The sequence below is a fragment of the Bacillus rossius genome, chromosome 1 (genome assembly GCF_032445375.1).
Source record: "Bacillus rossius redtenbacheri isolate Brsri chromosome 1, Brsri_v3, whole genome shotgun sequence".
NCBI lineage: Eukaryota > Metazoa > Arthropoda > Insecta > Phasmatodea > Bacillidae > Bacillus > Bacillus rossius.
Window position 1 is genome coordinate 19,228,396 of NC_086330.1, and position 23,997 is coordinate 19,252,392.

Genomic DNA, 23,997 nt, shown 5'->3' on the forward strand with positions numbered 1-23,997 from the left:
TTTGGTTATTGCTATTTTCCTGTATTTACACCATAGTCCACTGCAAAAAAAAAATCACAAATTACAAATGCAGAACAACACAAACATAATTTATGTTTAGGTAATTTCACGTAGGTGCTAGTAAGACATGTATTTTCATCTTAAATTAACACTCTAATACATATTTGAAAACATTTTCGTAGTGTTGTTTTACTATGCCTACAAATACAAGAGATACTATACATGTGGACAGTTAAGATCAAGAAGAATTCATTGATGGCTAAATCACTTCCTAGACACAGAAATCTTGTTATGTAATATTTTGTGTTACAATAGGATATTTTGAGAGAGTGAAGTAATGCAAGCATTAACCAAATTTGTCTCTTATTACATGTTTTGCCTTAATTTACCACACCATATATCTGAATTTTAAGTTATGGTAAATCTTGATTGGTGCAGTTACAAGAGCACTCATCTTATAACAAATGAAATGAGTCTTGTGGTGATAGTGTTTTGTTGTTATAAAAACACTCAGTGTTTGGTAGCTAAGGACAGTATTAAACAGGGTGTCCAGCGACCTGGAAAACCTGGAATTGTCAGGGAATTTCGTGTGTCAGGGAAAAGTCAGGGAAATGTCAGGGATTTTTTAAAAATCGTCTGGAAATTTTGGCCGTGTTTGTTCTTCACGCAGCAGCACGATACAATATGCATATCGATTGTTCAATTCGCCGCGTACACAATGATCGACGTATCGATTATAATCGGCACATGGCTGTACACATTGCGGCCTGTTAGGCTGGCCAAAATGGCGCGCATTTGTGTACTCTTGTTGATTTTGGTTATCGTTTTTGTTGATGGATAAGTGAATTATTATATCATCAGCCAAACAAAGGTAAGAAACAAAATGTATGTATACTCTACTATAGTTGCTCTATGGGCAAGTCGCAAACTGTTGCCTAATTTGTTTCGTTCGTTCGGCAACGGTTCGTGATGTTCTTGGTTTGTAAACTCCGCAAGCACGCATGTCTGAGTAAAGCAAAAAGTAGAACACTCACCTTTTTTCACGTTCCGGTTTATAAACTGTTTATAAACCGGAACATTAAGAAGGTGAGAGTTCAACTTTTTGATTCGGACATGCGTGCTTGCAGAGTTTATAAATCGGGTCAAACACAAGTCATGTTGTAACGTACTATATTATTTATTTTTTGAATTTTACGTTAGTTAGGCATTTTTCTTGCTTCGAAGTAGGCCAGGCCAGACAATGCAAATTTTTTAAAATACATGAACACACAGCAATTTTGTAGATAAAATGTGACTATTTCCTGAAACAAGCTATTGTTGCTGGAACATATCCTATATTTTTTCAGATTTATTTTCAGTTCATAAGTTTACATTAGGCCTAGGCCTATCTTATAAAAGATGCTTGAAGTTGAAGCTGACGGTTACTTTGTATAGAAAATATGTGCTGATAGGCCTATGTACTTGCATTGATTTTATCTGTGTTTGTGGTGCCTGAAACGTTTATTTGCTAATTAATGAAAAATAGGTTAATTTTCTCACAAGAATATTATTTTAAAGATTAGTGTGATAAAGGTAAAAAATTATTTTATTTTAACAGGTCACAACATGGCTTCAAAACTCAGAAAAACTACATTCAGGGATGAATGGAACCAGAACCCATCCCTCTCATGGGCTCAGGCTATTGATGGTAGCCCATATGCAGCTTGGTGCAAACTTTGCAATCACAGGATTGAACTGAGTAATATGGGGAAGCAGGCTCTTACCAGTCATGCATCTGGAGTGAAACACAGCAGAAGAGTGCAAGGATTTCACATGAGTTTATCCATAGCAGTGTACTGTAAAACAACTAGGCCTACATCAGCAGCGTCACAAAATAATTCTGCTTCAGAGTCTTCTTCACCTTTGTCTGAATCTTCAAAATTGTTTAGTTCTGATGTACCCAGCTCACCTCAAGTATCTTCCCCTCCGTTGTTCCAAACAGATCCAGTCAGCAGTTCTAAATCTCTGCCTGATACTTCCTCGAATGCTGATAATTCTTATCTAAACCCATCCGCAACATGTTCTTGCACGTGCACATGTGGCAGTGCTAGAAAGGAATCAAAATCATTGACAAATTACTTATTAAATGATTCTGTAACACGTGCCGAAATACTTTGGTGTTTGTATTGTGTTATGGCTCATAATTCCTTAAGGAATGCAGAAAATAGTGTAGCAATGCATCGTAAGATGTATCACGACAGCAAAATTGCAGCTAAATTGCAGTTGGGAAAAACAGCAAATGGACATTTCTGTCCGTTACTGGAATGAAGATGATTCAATTACTTGCACTCGATATCTTACATCAGCATTTCTCGGCCATTCGACTGCAGCAGACCTGTTAAGTGCTTTTAAAAACTCTTTGCCTGTGAATACATTACACAAAATTATACAGGTGTCGATGGATGGCCCCAATGTAAATTTGCGGTTTTTAAAAGACTTGAAGCAAGATTTGAAGGAAGGTCGTACTGATGAGGGGGTAATATTGGATATCGGCACTTGTGGCTTACATTCATTACACTGTGCCTTCAAAGGCGCAATGAAGGAAACTGGTTGGGAAATTGTTAAATTCTTGCGTGCTATTTACAACCTGTTTCATAACATCCCCACTCGTCGTGCAGACTACATTAGAATAACTGGTTCCAGCTTGTTTCCTCTAAAATTTTGTCCAGTTCGTTGGTTAGACAACGTTCCTGTAGCAGACAGAGCATTGAAAATTTTACCAAATCTTCGGAACTATGTTGCTGGTCTAAAGTCAAATACAGAACCTACGTGTGCTAGTTTTGTTATAGTGAAAAGTGCTATTAAAGATGTGTTACTTGGACCTAAACTTGCTTTTTTTTCATCTGTTGCTGCTGAAGTTGAACCACTTCTCAAAGAATATCAAACAAATGACCCCATGGCGCCGTACCTCTTTTCCGACTTTTCTTCAGTCATCAAGAATTTTATGACTAGATTTGTCAAAGCAGACGTAATGGCAAATACTACCCTGAGCAAAATAGATTTATCTGCAAATAATCTTTTGTCAAGTAAAAAAATTGACTTAGGTTTTGGGACACGAGCTGCATTACGTTCAGAAAATGCAAGTCAGAAGGATATGGAATTATTTAGAGCAGACTGTCTAAAATGCCTGCAGGAATGTGTGAAAAGGATTTTCAAGCGCTCACCTCTTACATTCAGCTTGACAAGAGGCATTTCATTTGCTGATCCTTCTGTAGCCCTTATTCCCGATTTGGCGATCAAGAGGCTGTCATGTGCCTTAGATATATTTGTTAGTCATAATTGGCTCTCTGGAATTCAAGGTGACAAAATATCGAAGGAATTCAAAAGATTGTGTTCATTGACTGCAGTGCAGGAACATTTGAAACTCCATGTCCGATCCAAAGTACGCCTGGATAAGTTTTGGTTTGACCTTTTAAATGTTTACTGTAGTGAAAATACAGGGCATTTAGCATCTTTTTTGAAAATGATATTTATTATGTCTCATGGCAACGCAGCAGTAGAAAGGGGATTTTCAATAAACAAACAGTGCTTGGTAGAAAATCAGCTGGACATTTCACTGATTGCTCAGCGTACAATTCATGATGGTATTTTGTCAGCTGGAGGTCTGGATAATTTTGTCGTATCTAAAAGATTTATTCATGCTGCTCGTAATGCATATTTAAAATACAAGGAATACACGGAACAACAGAAGAAGTTATTAAAGGAAAAGGAAGAACAAGAAAAGCAGCTGCTGAACTCTCTGCTTTGGAAGCTAAGAAAAAGAAAATCTTGGAAAATGCTGAAAAAGAAGCTGCTGTATTAAGCTTCCAGATAGAAGCTTTAAAAAAGTAGTGCTGCTAAGAAAAACCTTTGTTAAAATTTTAATTTGTGATTGGATTTAAAAGGTTTTTTTAAAGTTTTAAGTTTGGAACTATTGCATACTTAGCTAATTTGAATACTATATATATTATTTTTAAATATGAAGTGGAACTGACTTATGTTTTCAAAACCATCTAGTGAGTAACTCTTGAAGAAATTGAGGAACATGGTGATATGTGAGTACAATAAACATATTTCATATATTTTTTTTCACATTTTGTATTTTAGTATTAGACCTATTTACACAGTTGCTGTTGCTTAAAATTTCGCAGTATATTTTTACATATATTATAGTGTAAAAAATATTGACAAAGTTTATAAGAATTTAAATGGGAACGAGCATAGTGTCAGGGAAAATCCTAATTTTGTCAGGGAAAACAGGGAAATGTCAGGGATTTTTGAAATCCATTTTCACTGGACACCCTGTTAAAGAAAAAGAACTAACAAACTAAACCATACAACTACCATTTCAGAAGGGTGTATTACGTGACACAGTAACTGTCAAAATTTCAGTTATTCTTATATAAAAGTCAATTAGGAATTTAGCTCTTAAATTTTTGGATTCTAATAATTGTTTTATTTTTGAAAAAAAGATATTTTGTTACATTGACAGAAGTAATTATTTCCAGTCAGGTACTTGAAATTTTATAAAATTGGCCGGTGTTCCTTCTGAAAAAATGAATCGAACCGTATCGAAGACATGACTCACCGATGCATTTCTTGCCCGTGGAATCCAAGACGTAACCTGCCGGACACTCGCACCTGAAGGAGCCGTCGGTGTTGATGCAGTCGCCCCCGTCGCAGGCCCCGGGCATGAAGGAACACTCGTTGAGGTCCTCCCCGGTGTCGCCCCGGCCCGGCCCTTGGGGGCACAGCCTCAGGAACGCCTCTGCGAGCATCCAGGGACAGCCAGCTCAAGCTTATAAACATTGAGAGCCTGCCTACTTCGCTATGCAATCAGCTAGAAATCTGAATCCTGCAAAGGTACAGACAAGATATTGTGGTTTTATTTTAAGGAGAGTTTAATTTTTAAAATAGAGATTTCCATGTTTATGTTTTTTAAGAAATAGCATACTTTGCTATGCAATCAGCTAGAAATCTGAATCCTGCAAAGGTAGAGACAAGAATTTTTTGGTTACATTTTAAGGACATCTTATCTTGTTATCATCGGGGAACGTACCAAGTGTGTTGGTGTGCCAAATGTAAATTTATGATAGCGAAACTACCTCGGAATAGTTTTTGTACACTTTAATGGTCATAACAAGAAATATTCGCAACTTTAAAGTACTTGGATAATTAGAAAGGCTGTTCTATTTTTGTTCGATGGTGCTGCTATCTCTAGTATTTTGGCCATGACAATCGTATCGATGGTTGCGGAACGTCCCCTACAATGCGTTGAAACCAGTTTCTAGCCTCGCGCAGGGCACCGTTTATTAAAACAGTTACCAATATTCGGTTCCTTGTTGGGATTCGGTTCGAACACATTCTGGAATACGGCCCGCGAGTTAGGTTATGGTTGTGTCCCAACAAGGCAGTGCTACCCAAACACCCAAGTCTCAGAGTTGAACACCCCACCAACAGAACACCTAAACAGAGGTGTGATGTGGTCCACGCGTGCTCCTCACCAGAATGTGGTGGCGGGCACTGCTCGCAGTACTGTCCCCACGCCGCTCCCATGGAGCAACAGCACTTCTTCACGGTTATCGGCTCCTGGCGTGGGTTGGCGCACTGCCCTGAAACACAGCCTCTCATACAGTATTCAGATTTGTAACAAGATGTAAATGAAGTCATATGTAAAGTATTTGTTAACATCAATACCTTAAAGCAGTGGTTCTCAAAGAGTGGCCGGACTTCACTGATGCCCCCTATAAGATTTCCGGGAACACCCTGTGGTGTTCCAGGGAAATATGTATGCAGATATAAAAATTAATATAGTTACTCTATTATACCATTTCATTATGCACATACCGTTTTTTTGTGTTAACACATCATTATTTGTGTTATTTGAACAACTCTGCAGGTTTTGCTCGTACAGTGATTTAGTTATGTACGGCACTGTAATCATTTGTAGGCTCAACTTAAAAAATCTTGAGAACCACTGCCTTACAGTGAGTGATAATATTTTACTAAAGTAAAATTTGCAGGTAAAGAAAAATATTTTGCTCAGTTGATAACTATGAGAGAAATCTCGTCAGTTAAGACAAAAATAACGTGGTGCAGCTCCAGCAATTAGTATGAGAGATAATCTGATGGCAAATTTTCAGGATTCAAAGCAACACTGTGGTACACAAACCACAGGTAGCATTGGACTTAGAAATCAAATGCGTTACCTCTGTTGAAAGTGTCGTAGCAGAACTCCTCCCTGATGTCGATGCACTTCATGCCTGTCTCGCTGAGGACGTATCCTTCCGGACACTCGCACATCACCCCGCCGTCCGTGTTCAAGCACTCCCCCTCTTCGCAGATGCCGGGGTTCTCCACGCACTCGTTCACGTCTGCAGCGACATCAACATGCCTTCTGGGTCACCCTCTAGCGGCCAGCTTCCAAGTTATGCTTGATAAGGCTTTACGTCACATGGTTATGCACAGATGCTTAAGGGAGAAATGACCTTCAAGGTTATAGTGGTCTCCAACCCTTTTGGGTACAGACTCAATTCTCACAAGTTTGAGTTTTCAACAGGCTGTAAGTCAAAAGTAAACATTTATTTTAAAAAAATAGATGTGATAGGCCTGTGCGAAAACTAGTTTTCTGATGTGAAGTGAATATCAAATAGAATGTTTAAAATACTCGTGAGGTCGAATCAAATTGCGAAAAATTTCTGGGTGAAGCTGTATTACATTTATTTTATAAACCACAGGATTCAAGTAAAAAAATAATTGTTCAATGTTTGTAGTGTTGGAATGGATGTGATCAACCAATTGAGTCCTATATATATATATATATATATATATATATATATATATATATATATATATATATATATATATATATATATATATATATATATATATATATATATATATATATATATATATATATATATATATATAATTCAATAAAATTAAAAAATAATTATGCATAAAATTAATATTGAGCATTCACAAAAGAAAATGGAGCAGCTTCTTTAGATTTTTTAAGTAAACAACTTTATTCAAGCAAAACATGTACAACAGAAAAAAAATCTAAAATATTCTCACGAGCAAATCTTAAGCTTCCAATGTTTTAAAGCTTTCCAACAAATGCGAAACTTCACATCAGACACAAAGCTTTGTGTCACAACCAAAGCTTCAAATAAAACAAAGTACAAATTTCTGGGCGAAGTCGAATCGAGTATAAAAAGAACTTTGATTTGCTTAGTCAAAGTTTTGCACAGGCCTAATATAAAATAAAAATTTACTAGGAAATATTTAATGATACTTACACTATCCTTGTGTTATCTTCCATATTAACTTATCCTTACTAATTACTACTACTTGGAAATATTTTGCAAATCATATTAGCAGCTAAAGTACAAATATGGTGGTTATTATCCTGGAATTATTGAATTAAAATTCAGTCAACATAAATCAAACTCAAATTAGAAAACAAAGGACATTCCACTGTAGTCTGACTCACTGGGAATGACACTTCACTTCAAACTAGCGAACTGTCAGGTTTTAAAGTATTTAAGTATTTTCAATATGGCTGTCAAACATTCCGTAGAGATACCTCAGAAACAATACACATATACACTATTAATGAATATGTCTTCATTCAAGGTGACTGCAAATATTTAAATTTAACACATTTATAACGTTCTTTGTGTAATTAGGTATGTTTCTGGTTTTACTAACATTTATTAATAGTTTAATTTTTCTTTGCTATATCATAAATTATTATTTCAACTAAATGAAATATTAGAATATGTTGATATTAATTCAACGAAATTACTACAGTTTATTAGCCCTCATAGCCAGTAATATAAAACAATAAATATTCAGCAACACTGAAAAAAAAAAGAAGTTATTTGTCTCTCAAAATCCTCTAACACTAACACTCTAATAGAGTTATGCTTTTTTACGTTATGCTCTTGTGATATTGGTTTGTGTTAACTGCTTAAAACTTTAATCTTATCAAATTCCCTGCTAACTCTGCTTACAACTATGTTTTTGATTAATCTTGACAGTGGCTAGCCAAAAATATTTGTGTTTTCTCAAGATATCTCTGTTTGTTTCCCGACCTCTTCTCACTGCAGGGTGTTGGGAACGACAAGTCTGTCCTGTTGGTACAGCTGGATTTGCGCTGCACCATTCGTGTTGACCTACCTGCCAGATGCTCCTCAGATCATCTATCATGAACCTCGTAGATCATGCGTTAAGCCCCAAACAAATGAAAAAATAAATAAAAATGTTTCTTAAGGCCAACCAAATTTTTTTATAAACTCTGTTTATTAATAAAGGTAGTATAATTTTCAACAAATACGACACTTACTTGTTAAATGATACTTACTTAATCAAAAGTGTCATTATGTTTGATACATGATGCACTTTAACACTACAATAATTTGTAATAGGCATGTCTTACAACTGGGAACAATAAAAATTAAATCAACAAGTATATGTGCTTTTATAAAATGTACTAATGGCATAATGTAAAAATTAGTTGATAATATCAGTAGCGCAACAAAAAAAAAGCAAAAAAACTTTTCAATCTATTTAGTACATACATTTTGGAACCTACTCCATACTAAATAATTTACATTCTTGGAATTTCATATATCAATACATAACAGTTTTGTAATCTGAGTAGAGTTTTGATTAAATATGGTAATTAATATTTAATGATATTTTGTTGCATTTCGTTGGTTTATGGTATATTCACTTTATTTTAGTGTTATATTGTGTACTGATATGCTTTTCCGTGTTATTTCGGCTTTATCGCAATTCACCGTATAATCTTGTCCCTACCAATAGGGGCTCATCCCTCCATGGGCCACATCTTTAGCTGGGACAACATACAGCATTATGTTTGTGGCAGACAGACTGTTGGATGCACTTAAACATGCTTGAGAAACTCGTTATTGTATCTGCAGATATGATTGCGTGGTCCCCGTGCGACTGACTCACCTTCACAGGAGTTCCCGTCGACGCCCAGCTCGTAACCCGGAGGACACGTGCACACGTACGAGCCCATGAGGTTCTGGCACTTTCCGGGCGAAGGACACGTTCCAGGCACCTGGGAGGCGGCACAACGTTCCCACCAAACCGTTAGAGCACAATGGCAACAGACGCACAAACAAGCTACGTAGAAGTTATGGCTGAAATGGTTGGGAATTAATTGTTGATTAAAAGATAGCTGGTAAAGTTCAAAAATTGTATCTAAAATAAGATACATCGATGCTCTTGAGTACAGCGTTCTTCATTTTAGCACATTGTGTAATCTACCGCTCGCGATCAGACTTTTCGGTCGGTGTCTGCATTTTTTGACCGTGGAAGAAATGTGATAGGTATCGGAGATTTTTCTAAACAGCAACACAAACGTGTTTTTTTTTTTTGCCATTAGCAGCTCAAAGCAACTTATTTTAAATATTTTTAACGCTTCATAATTTGGCAAAATTGATAACCTGGCATGGTCCCGAATGTGCCAGGTACAGAGCCTTTACTGTAGGAAGGATATGGAGTCCCGCTAAACCGAACTCCGCTGATCCGAAAATCTAGCTCATCCAAAGGAGTTTAAGGTGAAAATAAATTTAAAAAATAACTGTAATTTTTTGTATTTCAAGAATTATTTTTGGTAATATTAGCTGAATTATCAACCAATGCACACTGGACAATGCTTTTTGACTTTAGAAAGAACATTTTTCTTTAATTTCATTTTATTGGAATTTTAACATAATTTTACATATGTTTTAAGTATAGTTAATTTTAGTATATTTAATTTTCAACTTTTAGTATAACTAATAAGATTTTAATTTTGTCAAATTTGGTAAAGAGTTGGAAGCTTGTTACTAGTAATTGTATTTTTAACTATTTATGTTTATGTAGATTAATTTTACTGCTGCGTAAAATAAGGTAGGAAATAGACTTTGGTTAATGAGTTTATATTTACACAGGAAGTAGTTCCGCTCAGTGCCGCTGGAGGCGTGGTGAAGACCAAGCGTGACGTCACAACGCGTCAGCTGTGAACTGTGCTGCGCGAGCGAGAATGAGTAGTCTGGGGCATTCTGACTGGCGTGTTCGCTTGCAATAAGTTTGAGCACGAAACGAAAATGCTAGAGTGCTCGTGTAACGAATTTGGAAGATGTGTTTGGCGTGAAGATCTGGCCTGCTTTTGGCGGTGTGCCAGAGGCATGCTCTATGGTATGTGTATGCCAAGATGGCACACAATGTGGACGATACCAACTGTGACACTCCAAGTTAGTTACATCGACCATGTATGTGTAGCCCCGCTGAAGAGCTGAGGCCTCCAGCGCTTGGTTAATCTAATTTGCATGTCATTAGTATTTAAATATAACCTCTCTTTTAGTAAAAACATTTATTTGTGGCCAATGTATTTTTTAAGTAACTTTGCCAGTGGTCAAGTTGTTCTGTAAGCTTGAACTTTGTAAAAATGGTTTCAAAGGCATTTCCAGATGCATAAGTAGCTGTTTTATGGAATTATTTACTAGCTGCGAGTAGTAACACATTTATATGAAACAGAATATGCATGTGCTTGAGAAATATAACTTTTTCGAAAGTGGACAAAAAAAATAGGCCCGGGCATTAGGAAAAATACCTTTAAGTTTTTTTATTTATGATTAATATTTTACATATCATTTGTTTTAGAGGCATGTCAATTACATTGGAGTTTTTTTGGCTTTTTAATGTCATTTTTTACGTATCAACCTGTAGTAATTTGATTTACTAAGCATGCACGCTTAAAATTACATGTAGGTTTACTTAGTCATTTAGATAGTTTCATAAACTCTCAGTATAACACATTCTTATTGCCAGTTTGTGCTAAATGTTATTTTAATAGGTTTTTATTTTATTTTTCTGTTAAAAATAAATTTGGAAACTTTAATTTTGAAAAACATTATTTTGCCCCTTCGACAACTTTGTTTTCTGATAATTAACATCTTTGATTTTAGGACATCCCTTTGGCGGGAGAGCACGGTTTTGGTGACGTGTGGTTTTAAGAATTATTAAAAAAAATTAGAAATAGGTTTAGACACAGCGGGGTTTCTGCTTATTGGATACTGACTCGGAAAGCGAGTAGTGGCCAAAATTTTGTGCTTTTAAAAGTGTTACAGGCCATCTTACATGTTAGCTTAATGCTTACAAAAATGTATTTTACTGCACGTTGCATTACGGCAAATATTCAGGTAATTTGAAAATATAGTTATCCGTGGTAAGAGAAGTGGAATTTATATTAGACCAAAAAATGTTGTTTATTAAAAAAAAGATGAAAATAAAATGTTTTGTGTATTAATACACTTTGTAGCCCGAATAAGTACATAAATTAAATGAAAAATTGATAAGTTGAGTTTTATGGACTTAACTACAAATATATGATATTGAAGAAATAATACTTATGGCATACATTGATGTGATGTAGAAAATTAATACATGGAATGAGCCAACACATAGCTAAGAAATTACAAGTTACGCAGAGTTTTAATCAGAGTCTAAGCTAAAAAGACAAAATTCTCTTACCTCAAGACACTCGTCCACATCCCTACAGTGCTGGCCATCGGCTGCTAGAACGTAGCCTTCCACACACTCGCAATTGAACGAGCCAATCACGTTACGGCAGCGACCATTCCGACACAAAAACGGCATTATCCGACACTCGTCAATGTCTGCAACAAGCCGGTCCTATTGCCATGGTAAAGACAGTATTTTACCATTCGAATAGCTATACGTATTCAACTTTTTAATTTTTTTAATTTATATCTGTTACATGCCCACCAACAGTCAAAGAATTATGTGGTGGGCACAATACATACAACAAAGACAAATGAGGACAAATGAGGTCACTGCAGGCACGTAGACACATCACCTACGTAGGCACCAAGAGCAGGCAGCTCTGGCTGATGGGAAGGGGGCCACAACAGGTAATTGGCCAACAGACGTAAGAAGTGCGTGTCACATATCTGCAGTAACCTCGACAGACATTAACAATATTAAATATAAGACTACAAGTAAACATTAAGAGATAACAATAAAGTGTTATATGCTGCAGACATAGAAATATTATAACAAATATGTATAATAAAATACAGTAACAATAACATGAGAACAATGAATTGATAAATTAACAGGAGAGAACATATCAAAGTACAATAAAGATATTTGGTAAAAACTAAAAAGCATAAAAGAAATATATACCCGGACTGCCGAAGGCGTTTTCCTATTTTACCGGCGTGCGGGATGCCATAAGAGTCCACGTGTGTAACCAGCATAGCATGCAGATGCTGAGAGCAGGCTGGGTCCAGGGTATTTGGGCAGTTTTAAGGACGATACGAGTCACGCCTCACACGGGCGACATCACGACCCCAGATCTAGAGTCTCTTCCGGGTCTGTGCCCCCCATGGACGATGGCGCCCATTAATTTGACCATCTAACGAGACCCCCCGGCCATGCCAAAGTAAAACTGTGAAAATGTATTTCATAGGCATGAACGATAAAATAAAAGGAATAATTCCTGAATGTAGTTAAAGATTAACGTTAGTCAAACGCAACCCATTGTAATCACTCATAATCGAACAACATGCGAAATGACAGAGCATGTAAAAGTAATGTGTTGTGAAGCTTGCATTATTATTTTAGTACTTGGATTCTCAGCATGCTTTATTGGTACTGATTACGTACTGCTGTAGCCGTATCTGTCGATCCGGATGAATGCGCATACGAGTCGGCGAACATGAATTATTCCAGGAACAAGTCGCGGTTCACCGACTCACCAATGCAGTCGTTGTTCTGGCTCAGCTTGAAGCCGGGGTAGCAGTTGCACTTGTAGGAGCCGATGGAGTTTATGCAGGTGCCGTTGTTGCAGGTGTTGGGCTGCCGCTGGCACTCGTCCACGTCCACACAGGACTCGCGGCTGGGCGTGAGGGCGTACCCGCTGCGGCACATGCACTGGAAGCTGCCTTGGAAGTTGTTGCACTCCCCGTTGCTGCACATCCCCGAGCGTTCCGAGCACTCGTCGATATCTGCCGAGCATCGGGTTCGTGGTTCGAGCCAGTTCATAGTGGGATCAGCTTCAGGTACCTGGCTAAAACGCTGGATTAGGCTGTACAGTACAGTTCGGGAAACACTTTGGAAGCGGGTACTGATCACTGAAAGTAAGTTGCAAACCATTATTTGGACTCTCCTGTTACTGACGTACCTGACGGAGAATCACATTCCACAATAAAGTATGTTTAAAGTTATCTGTTTTTTTAGATTTACTACTGGTTACACTGTCTGTAGTCGGAAGAAACTAGAAACTGAGGTCTCGGGTGCTAATAATTTTTTCGGGCCCTCTCCTCATTTCTTAATGTACAAGTTTTCCAACCCCTCAATTTAAAGAACTTCTAAAGACTGTAAATGTGACCTGTATTAATTGCATGGCCCGGACACCAGGGGGCCCAGGTTGAGTTTCCAGATTTTTTTAAATGCTTATGTTTACCCTGATAGGACAAAAATTTCAAGTCTTTTGCTTATTGAATTTAACTTCGCCTCATATAGCCCTGCCAATCGTACAAGGCATCATTGCATATCAAGGCAACCTCTGTACGATGAGCATGGTGTGGTGCAGTGTGGTGCAATGACACAAACGGTCCCGAGGAAGCGCTGTTACATCCCTCCGCGGGGATGTGCAGGTGTGTTGTTCCGCGCTAATTTTGACATTAACAGACATATTTCACGTTGCGTGATTTGTAAAGTTGGTAATTGTTATGTAACTAATATTGTACTGTGTAACTTCTCTTTCTTTTAAAAAAAGAACCATCATTGTTCACCTTGTGCCAATGTCGCCAATTCTAACCCAAAAAGTTGTTCCCGCTCTTGGCATGCTCACGGCAGGGGGGGGTTTCTCTGCAGCTGGAAGCTACTATACCAAAGTACGTGCCAGTAGTCGCCTTCGCAGTACCGAGTCTGGACATGCTTATGCACACCATGGGATTCTCATCCTTGGCACCACTTACAGTAGTTTTTCATAAAAATTGGTGTTTCTTATTTTGGCCCCATGGTCAGTCCCTGGTGTGGTCCACGAAGCCCGCCCTTAACATAGTTTTGATCAGCGTTATGTCCTGAACGTCACTGTATCGTCCATGTTTGCTTCTAACTATAGCGTAACTAGTATAGTGTGCATTGTGTCACCCCATTGGACACTAATCGCGTCTTGCCTGGCTCGGGTAGCCTTCCGCGTACCAGTGAACTGTGCTCTGTGTTGCATTCTTGTGTGGCGACCATCGCTTCTGAACTCTCGTCCGTGTAACGCAGAGGTACCTGAGTTCTAGTGAGCATGTCGGGACGTACCCCGCACTGGACCGAGAGATTGGGTGCGACGACAGCACACTGCAAAGTAACTTTGTACAAATAATTGAACGACTTGCAAATCACCCTGACCCTCATTAGAGTTGTCGTCACTACCCCTCTAACCACGCGACCGGGACCCACCCTGAGAGCCAGCTAGTGACCAACAGGCACCATCAGCAACCGAGGGGTAGCAGGACTGACGACAAATTCACTAACAACCTCACAAGTTATGCGATATGTGCAGATCACATTTCACAGTTGCAAACATAACGTTTACAATAGATTTTTTTTATTTTTGTATTTTTTTAAAATTTTAATTGTGGAGCTTAAAAGTTGTAGGTATATTATGTAATGGGGAAGAGGGACCCAAAAATAATTAATTTGCCTCCGGGCTTTTAGTTTCTCTTGGCAGCTTTGCCAATATCCAACAAGCAGACTTTTTAACAAATTTGTATAAATGTATCTCCTACGTAAATGGAGGCAATTTTTTTTTGCCAAATGTTAATAGAACAAAAAAAAAGTTCAATTATAAGCAACATTGTGATTGTGTTGAACTCTTTGTTTTAAAAATCCTGAAGTGACCCAAGATAGTATGATTGTAAAATCACACAGAAGAAAATGTTTGGCGATCAAAAGTAAATTTTATAAACATAATTAAATGTAACATTAAAACAACAAAAATTCATAACTAAGATAACCCAAATAAAAGACAATAAACAAGAACATGATAAACAACTTACAAAATACAATACAAACTGAATAAACAAACTAATTATTAGCAAGTAATGAAACATGATTCACACATATTATGCTATATGTTACTGATATTACAATTAATAATTTTTTTTTAAATATATGTACAAAAATAATATAATACTCATGCCAAATAAATTTGAAACTAAAAACCATTCATCATTAAACACTTTTAACCTATAAAAAACAATTTAAATAACCACATACACACACACCAACACACACACACAACACACAAAAACTTGTACAAAGCTCATAAAAATAAGGATCACATCCTCTTCTTATTCCACTTTTGCAATATTTTATTATTTGTTGAGATATTCCTGAAAGATGAACGTGGCATTAGTTGCCTAACTGGTTCTTCAAGTGCATTCCAAGTGCGCACTGCAGTTAGAACAGGCTCTGGAGTAATGAATAGGCATCACTTACCAACACAGTCCCTCATGCTCATTCCTAGCTTGTATCCGGAAGGACACTGGCACTCAAAATATCCAGGCAGATTCACACACTGTGCATTTCCCGTACAGGGGCTAGGCACTCGGAGACACTCATTGTCATCTGAAACACAATCAAAAATAAGTATCAAAAATTGTAAATGAGCAACTGAATAACTGTTCTCTGCAAAAGCTATTTAAAGTTGATCAACTTTTCACCAACAAGCATAACATACAGGGATGGGCCGGTCAGATCCTCGAACCCTAGAATGTCACTGAATCACAAGTGTTTGAAATATTTGAGATTCCAGGAAAAAATATTCAAAGAAAAATAATGGGGGAAATTTTGTACAGACAAAAAAATGCAGCAGAAAACTAACTATTAGACTAGGGGGTCATGAACTTGAACTTTTTTAACTAGCTGATATACTTAAGATGCACACACACACACACACACATATATATATATATATATATATATATATATATATATATATATATATAGTATACATATTTCTCTTAAAATTATGGCAAAATTACTTATTTAAATAGGAAGGGCAGGGTGCTGTAATGTCACAATATTTAATCTGGCAAGTTTGTAACCACATCTATACGGGATTAGCGATTTGGCTGGCTAAGCAAATGTCAATGTATAAATGGAATACCAAATGTGAGACTGTGAAATGTAACCTGCTAGAAAACAGGAAACACTGTAACGAAATGAAAATCAATACTAACGATAAACTCTGAGCTAACCAAAATAGCACGGTAACTCGATCTGGCATCCAAGGGTAACAGCCAGAACTCACCCAAAATATCTGAAGTTGAGTGACTCAATAGGTGCTGGATTGAAGAATATGAGGAACCATGGAATATCTGATTCTTTCATTGTATATTCAAAAATTCAACACTGACAACTCTGAAGTTTACTACACCTATTCTTTTTTTGTAACTATATTATTAATGTTCCCCAAGATAGTGTACTGTGCAATCTATATAAATAAAATTTTTAATGTTCATTCGTTCAAAATCTTAAATCTCCGAAAGTTCTTCACCTATAACATTGAAATTTTGGCACAACAATGCATTCAAAAACACACGTGTTTTTATATACATATGTCACACCTGAGACAGGTAAAAAGATACATAAATATATATATATAAATGAATGTTTGTGTGTTCACCTTTTTGTAAAGCTAAAGATATAGACATAGAGAGATAGAGATAGACATATAGATAGAGTGAGGGATATATAAATAGAGAGATGTAGAGATATAGATTGGGAGATAGATTAAGATTTAGAGAGAAACATAGACATAGAGAGCTAGAGTGATATGGAGAGAGATAGAGATTTTTTATATACATAAAGTAATATAGTGAGAGTTGTAGAGGGAAATATATAGAAATATGGAGAGAGATATTTTGTATATTTGTACCTACTTCAAGCATATTACAAAAAAATTGAAAAGGCATAGCAAGCTGGGCATTATCTAGTTATTAAAATAAATTTATGATGTGTCTTGATTCGGGAAACTTAAGTTTGTGAATTGAACATTTAAAGGGTTGTATGTTTCAACATAATAGTTAACATTTTTTTTATTTCTTGTACATTATTTGATTTTTGACCACTGAGACCTATATTCGGATTTGAGCGGTAGATTCAAGGTACTCTTTGAGATTTGAATGTGAGATTCAGATTAGAGAAAATAGGCATGTGATCAATCACTAATAATATTGCAATAACATTGTGAACAAATCTTCCTAATAGTATGTACATGGTTAACTATGGTATATTTCATGGACTGAATTACTTTTATCCTTTTTCAATTGTTCTTTTGTTCAAAAACTTTTGACATCACAACTGCCTATAAAATTTGCGAGCATTTGGATGTGAATAAGATTTCACAAAAATTAGAGGAATATTATAAAAAATTTTTGTAATAGATATTATAAATGCTCTCTTTAATTTTTTTAAATTTAAATTTGAATCTCAACTAACCAAACCATTTTTATATTTAATGGCACTTGATGTTGATGTAAGAACCATAAAAGTTTTCATCGAGAATAAAGCTTTATGATGTTTTTTTTACACTTTGCCTTGCAATAAAAAAAATTGGTTGTCTGTAAAGTCGGTTTACGGACGATAGTTTAACATGACAACGTCATAACAAAACATTGATGAAATGATTGCATACTTTTATGAATAAAATTGAATCATTTTTATTGAATTATCACTATTTTGTATGGATACAAAGAAGGAGTGAAAAGAAATCTACAATTTAATTGATAAATTTATTTTTATTTGCACTCTTTAATTCAAATATGTTTATTACTTTAACGAAGAGATTATTTAACTATAACTTTTATACATGTTTGCTATTTAACTTAATCCAATCTGTGTTATTCTGTTAAGGATAGGACGATGATAGGAAAAGTAGGAAACGAATGGAAGTGTTTCAAGTTTAATGTGCCTCAAAAATTCAAATCGATGGTTGTTCCAATCGAATGGAAGAGAGATAGATGCGGCGCAAGCGTACAATGAGCGTAACGGGACACTTTTTCGTGCGTTCAACCGGCGTTCATTGATTTATTAGACGTTGTCATGTCAAAAATACAATCTCTGCTGTTTTCTGTGCTCAGTAATATTGAAACACAGCCACAGCAAGTCGGCACACGGACCACGGAGCTTGCCCCCCGAACGCGGAACGAGCGGCAGGGAGAGCACAGACCTATGCACTGGTGCACGTTAGTGTCGTAGACAAAGCCCCGATTGCACTGGCACTCGAAGCTGCCAGGCGTGTTGATGCAGGAGCCGTGGGAGCACATGGTCGGCATCAGGTTGCATTCGTCTATCTCCTCGGTGCGGTTTGTCATGGGGTTGACAAACATCCCCTGTTCGGGCGAACCACACAGCCTCCTGTACTCCTCTGCACACACACAGTAAACAAGTTGCAGCAGCACACAGCGCAGGAACACATTCACAGTTTCACAGTGTCTCATGCTCCAAGCTCAGGGCAGGACTGTCGAGTGACCCCCGGAACCCAGGCGTCACCTTCATAGTACAAGTATATTTCTAACAGAATTCACAAGAAACCATATAAGCAGTATTAAAAAGAACTTACATTTCTATTGACAGTAACACACTGACATATATATGGGCCTACAGTATTATGTAGCTGTAGGCGACATGGTTTCTCATGTGCTGTTTTCAATGATATTTTGCAATTGTTTTCATAACTTTGGGAGTGGGGGTCTACCCCCCCCCCCCCCCCCATTTCCAACCAATTCCAGCATCTGCCACTGCTTACAAGTTATGTGATATGCACAGAGATCACATTTTCACATTTATAATTATGGCCAACATAATGTTTGCAGTCTTCATTTTAAATTTTGGTTTAAAAGGTTGTACATTAAGTAATGGGTTGGGGCACAACAAATTTCCCCCCCCCCCCTCCCGGGTCCCAGTTTCTCTCGACAGCCCTGCCTCTACAACTAATAAATTTATTACTACTACTACTACTACTACTACTACTACTACTACTACTACTATTACAAAGGGCAGATATCTTATAACCTTTGTGCAATAGTGTTCGCTGTTACAGTTTCTTAGCTTTTTGGTAATCTTGACACTTTTAAAGGCTCTATGTATTTAGTTTGGTATTCCTGTCTGCCCTTCATTTAACACTTGCCATCTGTCAAAATTTCCTCTACTATGGACACAATGGCATTTATCTATGTGCATGAAATCACAAAAAAGTGTAAAATTGTTTTCAAATTAAAATTAAGCATTTATGTGATGCTACCGGCATGACAATATCCTTCCAGTAATATTACAATTTTTTTTCCATTTTTTTAAAAAAACATGTGATTTATGGACACATACTGCTGCCTCCTAGCAAAGAAGCAGGTAACTAAACTGTGGCATAGAATCAGTCACCTAACTATTTTGAGTGTTTCCTCTAGCTATTGTAATATCTAATTAATTTACAGGGTTATCTCAAATACACATCCAAGTTGTAGGTACATATAGCTGACATGTATATGAGGTATGAACAGCAGCAGGTCCAGAAATGCTTCTGTTTATCACTAGAGCCGTTAAAGTGAACCGTGAGATACACTAAATCCTTGTAATGTGGAGTACCACATTGGCAAGGCATACAAGTAACAACTCTGAAAAAACTGTAAGCATGCAAACAGTGTACCATGAGCACATTCGCCGATGTGTGTGACATTCCATAAACCAGATATACAGTGTATCAGCTGTAGCGATAAAACAGAAGACATTTAGTCCTCCACACATCCTGCACATGACCTACAGTTTTGACGTGTATGTTAGGTACATCCTGCACGTATGAGATTGCTACTACTACATAGCCAAGCATTCAATTCCTAAAGGGACTTCCTGAAACCTGTAAATTTCTTCCAGCTAGGCAGTCACGTAAAGCTGTGGAACTACTCTTCTCGATTGGTTTCCAGTTGGCTGTTTACACACCAGAACAGTGCTTGGAGCTGAATTAGTTCATTTTTTGTAGATATTATTTTCAAATTCAGATCTCAGAGATCATCACAGGGAATCACAGGCAGGGGCAGACAAGGGTTAGCTTATCACTCAGTAATAAATTATTATATCAGAGCATTACACATATTTGGGAAAAAAAATTAAGTGGTTTATTTCCAGTACAATTAAAATTATGATGAAAAAAAAATGTTTCTACAAAACAAGCTTTTATTGAAATATACCAAAAGAATTATTAAAATGTAATTAAGTAATTTTTTTTAAATAAACAATTTACAATTTTTTTTCAGTAATAATATTACTGAATGGAAAGATGGCGGACGTAATTTCAAATGGTGGAATTTGTGTCTATCAATTAAACTTAAGTGTCATCAGAAATGAAAAAAAGTATGTAAAATTTCAGCTCTCTAGTTCAAGCGGAAGTGGTTTGTGATTAACTCGCAATATTTGAACTGAAAACAGACAAACAAACACGTGAAGTTAAATGAAAGCTTGTAAAAGTAAAATTTGTTGTACTTTTAAAACTAATTTAAAAAAAAAATACAAAAAAAAAGAGCGTCTGAAAATGAATTCGTGAATTGAAAGCTTTGAGAACTGCTGGGTGTTGCTACGAGTGTTTCGGCAAGACAAGGAGTGTCCCGGGCGAGACTTACGCGTGCGCGGCAGGGGGCACTCCTCGCAGGGCTCGCCCCACGCCGCGCCCATGGAGCAGCAGCAGATCATGCGCGTGCTGCTGAGCGAGAGGGGTTGCGTGCAGCCCCCGTCGCTGTACTCCATGTAGCACTTGTCCTTGCGCGTGTCGATGCACTCCTCTGCGAAACGGCACAACACGCCACGGGTTGGCCCACACACTGCTCGACTTCAGTCAAGCATACTCGTACGCTTAACAGTCAAATCTCACAACACTTCTACTGCATAAATATTTTAATGGACTTTTTCTACCACTCAAAATTAGGCCGTCTAAAATGCAACTTGACGAAACAACAAAAATAAAAAGACAGAGGACCAAAAAAAACAAACTGACACAGTCAAAAAGCCATTAAACAAAAGGCAGAAACTAACACAAAAGCACAAAATGTCTCCTACGCACTGAATAAATAGGATACTAGCTAGGAACTGAATTTAAGATATGGGGATTCGAGTTTTAACTTGCATTTAGAGCTATGCCATCATATAATTTTCAAAAATAATTGTGCCATTAAGAGTCTCTTTTAATTTTTTTTTTTATTGGTGTGACCCACTGAAAACATGATTTTTTTTTTAATTTAATGTTAATATGACATTTGTTTTGCATTACACTTCTTACAAAATTTTGAGGGAGGATATTACTCACATTTCCTTGGCTAGATTGCGAGGTTCCGAACAACTTGGGTTCATACTTAGGTGTTCCTAAACTTGAGTCATTCCGATAGTTATGACCTTGCCCACGAGACCATTAAAACACTCAGTAATCATAGCCACTGGTGACCCCCGATTGTCGGACTACAACAGTTTTCGTGTACGGTGTTGCACTTGTGTATGTAGTGCCACTGTCACACTGGCTGGTACAGGACAGTGGCCCAGTGCATTGTCTTACATCTGGCATGCTATGGTCCAACATATTAGGTAATCCGGCTCCGTTCAGAATTTTTGACGTGAAAACATCTACTCGCTTGTTACAGTGATAGTTGGTTGAACTTTCTTGTGTGACAAAATACTGTCATAGCTAATACGAGACTAATAATGTCTCAACAATATTTTGAGCCCACGGCGGATTCATCATGTCTGTATGTGTTTGTCGTGCAGTATTTGTTTTGCCTGTGATGTCATCATACCAGTGTAGGGGCACGCACTTGATTGATACGAATTATTCTCTCGTTACAGTGATGGTCGATATCCGCAGGGTCGATGCGAAACTGGGTGGAGAACTGAAATTCCTGCTTGCATCGGTCTACGTCTACCCTGGCACGTGGATACATGATGTACACATGCTAATCCTGTCGTTGCTGGCCCGATACTCTGTCAGTATTCATAACATCATACGGACATCAGAAGACATGGCGCATGGGCCCCTTATCCTCACAGGTGACTTCGATGTTAATGCCGACAGCGATAAAACATTGCTGAAGGACTACATGCTCGCGCAACTCGGTGTGATGCCCGTGACGATTCCTGCCCCTACAACCCTCGGCAACACAAACATCGATATGACTTTCACTAGACACTTGGATTCGATGCAGTGAGTGGTGTATGTGTGTTACTTTAGCTGCCACAGACCCTTGCTACAAGCGATAAACTTGTGATTTATGTATTCTGTAACCATTAAACTACTCTGTGTAACCAGTGTATTAAAGATTGATAGTTAAATTTCATATTAATATGAAACACTTGGTATGATTTTATCCCGACATTTTCATGTAAAATATACGGCACGGACCTAATCTGCACATTCCTCTGTGTTTTTTGGGTGGATTTTACTGCTAGGTGATGTTACTACTTTGCCGGCATATTTAGATAGCTCAGACTTTATTGTTATGGTCAGTTTTCTTTTCTTATCAGTGCAGTGTTTCCTGTTTTCTAGCCGGTTTTATTTCACATTTTACATTTCACGGGTACAGTTTCGTAATGATTTTTGGAAGAGAAGATCTTATCCACACAAATAGTGCGATATCAAAGACTTTTTTTTAACAGTAACACTTGTCTGTATTTTTTTTCTACAGAGCAGCTTATTAGAATTCAAGTACCATCAATTTTTCTCTCATATTCCCGTTAAAACTAATTTGATGTTCAGTAATCCAGCAGAATGCCTGATCCGGCATGGCTGTGGAACATGCCGGATTTAAGACCTTTCACTATAACAAGCACGTAAAGATTATATCCCACCACAAATTGTATTCCTTATATTTAGGTCTAATTGAGAAAGGACACAATTATACTACTATACTAGCTGTGTTCTCTGAATGTTTAGATGGTTGAACTTGTTACTTACTGCCGTTGGGAAGCAGCATGTACCCCGGTGGACAGAGGCAGCTGAAACTGCCTTCCTCGTTCAAGCACGTACCAACCCCACAGATGTCCAGGTCCTCTTGGCATTCATTGATATCTGTCAGCAGTAAAATTAATGTGATGTGATAAATCTGCCTTTTTCATGCTCACAAGACAAAAAGAAAAATCAAACTGTGTCGGTGTTGAATGTTTATTCATGGTTCGTAAAACTCCTGGATTATTCTAAAAAAAAAAGTCTATAATATAGTCTGTATTGCTTAAGGGCTCTTTAATTTTCTTAAATTTCACTTTACATCCTTTAAAACTCTTTAATAGATAGTTTATTTTGATTGCAAAAAAAAAATAGTGCGTGTATTTTTATTCCTTTTATTTAGTTCTCTGCCCGCAAGCAATTTTTGGGAGATGCATTTTGTGATTATTTCAAAATGCTGTTTTAGCTGCCTGCGTTTATTTGTCAATGGTGAAGCAAAGGATTTTAGTGAGTTTTTTATTTAAGATGATAATGATTGACTGTAAGTAGATATCAGTTTAAAAAAAGTTTTGATATTCTGAAGTCATTAAAATTCATTAAAGGTTTCCTAAAAACTTTTTATTTTTTAATTTATGTAAAAAGGTATGAGCCATGTTACTGTTGAGTTCAGTCCACTCATACCTAGCCAGGCTGCGAACTTCACAACTTACCTACACAGAGCGTGTTGGAGAGGTCCAGCCGGAAACCGTCATTGCAAAGGCACATGTAGCTCCCGAACGTGTTCGTGCAGTGGCCGTTACGGCACAGGTTTTCGTGCTCCTCGCATTCGTTGATGTCTTCCAGCACCACCTGTCGACACGCGTCACATAAAGTCGAGACTTGGCTCGCACCGTGTGCCCGTTTCACCTCTCTCCTAGGGCTTTGGTTCACCATCCAGAGATTAAAGAATTTTATCTATA

The 23,997-nt window shown here is 37.2% G+C and overlaps 2 protein-coding genes across 3 annotated transcripts in view; one reads left to right on the forward strand and one right to left on the reverse strand.

Moving 5' to 3' along the window:
• Positions 1-23,997, reverse strand: part of LOC134532924 (fibrillin-2-like) — a 275,398-nt gene that overhangs the window by 33,248 nt on the left and 218,153 nt on the right. For both annotated transcript variants that reach the window (XM_063369992.1, XM_063369983.1), the window contains exons 31-41: positions 23,749-23,887; positions 23,051-23,164; positions 20,736-20,894; positions 18,296-18,493; positions 15,562-15,690; positions 12,822-13,070; positions 11,572-11,717; positions 9,004-9,112; positions 6,228-6,392; positions 5,523-5,630; positions 4,607-4,786 (exon numbers count right to left, since the gene is read on the reverse strand). In XM_063369992.1, coding sequence (XP_063226062.1) covers positions 4,607-4,786; positions 5,523-5,630; positions 6,228-6,392; positions 9,004-9,112; positions 11,572-11,717; positions 12,822-13,070; positions 15,562-15,690; positions 18,296-18,493; positions 20,736-20,894; positions 23,051-23,164; positions 23,749-23,887 — 1,696 coding nt within the window. The remainder of the gene's footprint in view (positions 1-4,606; positions 4,787-5,522; positions 5,631-6,227; positions 6,393-9,003; positions 9,113-11,571; positions 11,718-12,821; positions 13,071-15,561; positions 15,691-18,295; positions 18,494-20,735; positions 20,895-23,050; positions 23,165-23,748; positions 23,888-23,997) is intronic.
• On the forward strand, positions 332-6,808 carry LOC134532931 (uncharacterized). The gene is made up of 2 exons (XM_063370005.1): positions 332-871; positions 1,598-6,808. Exon 2 carries the CDS (start codon positions 2,279-2,281, stop codon positions 3,839-3,841), a length of 1,563 nt encoding a protein of 520 aa, XP_063226075.1. The 5' UTR covers positions 332-871; positions 1,598-2,278; the 3' UTR covers positions 3,842-6,808.

Bases quoted from the DNA above. Each gene is read 5' to 3' on its own strand.
- LOC134532931 (XM_063370005.1), top strand. From the start codon at position 2,279: ATGGACATTTCTGTCCGTTACTGGAATGAAGATGATTCAATTACTTGC.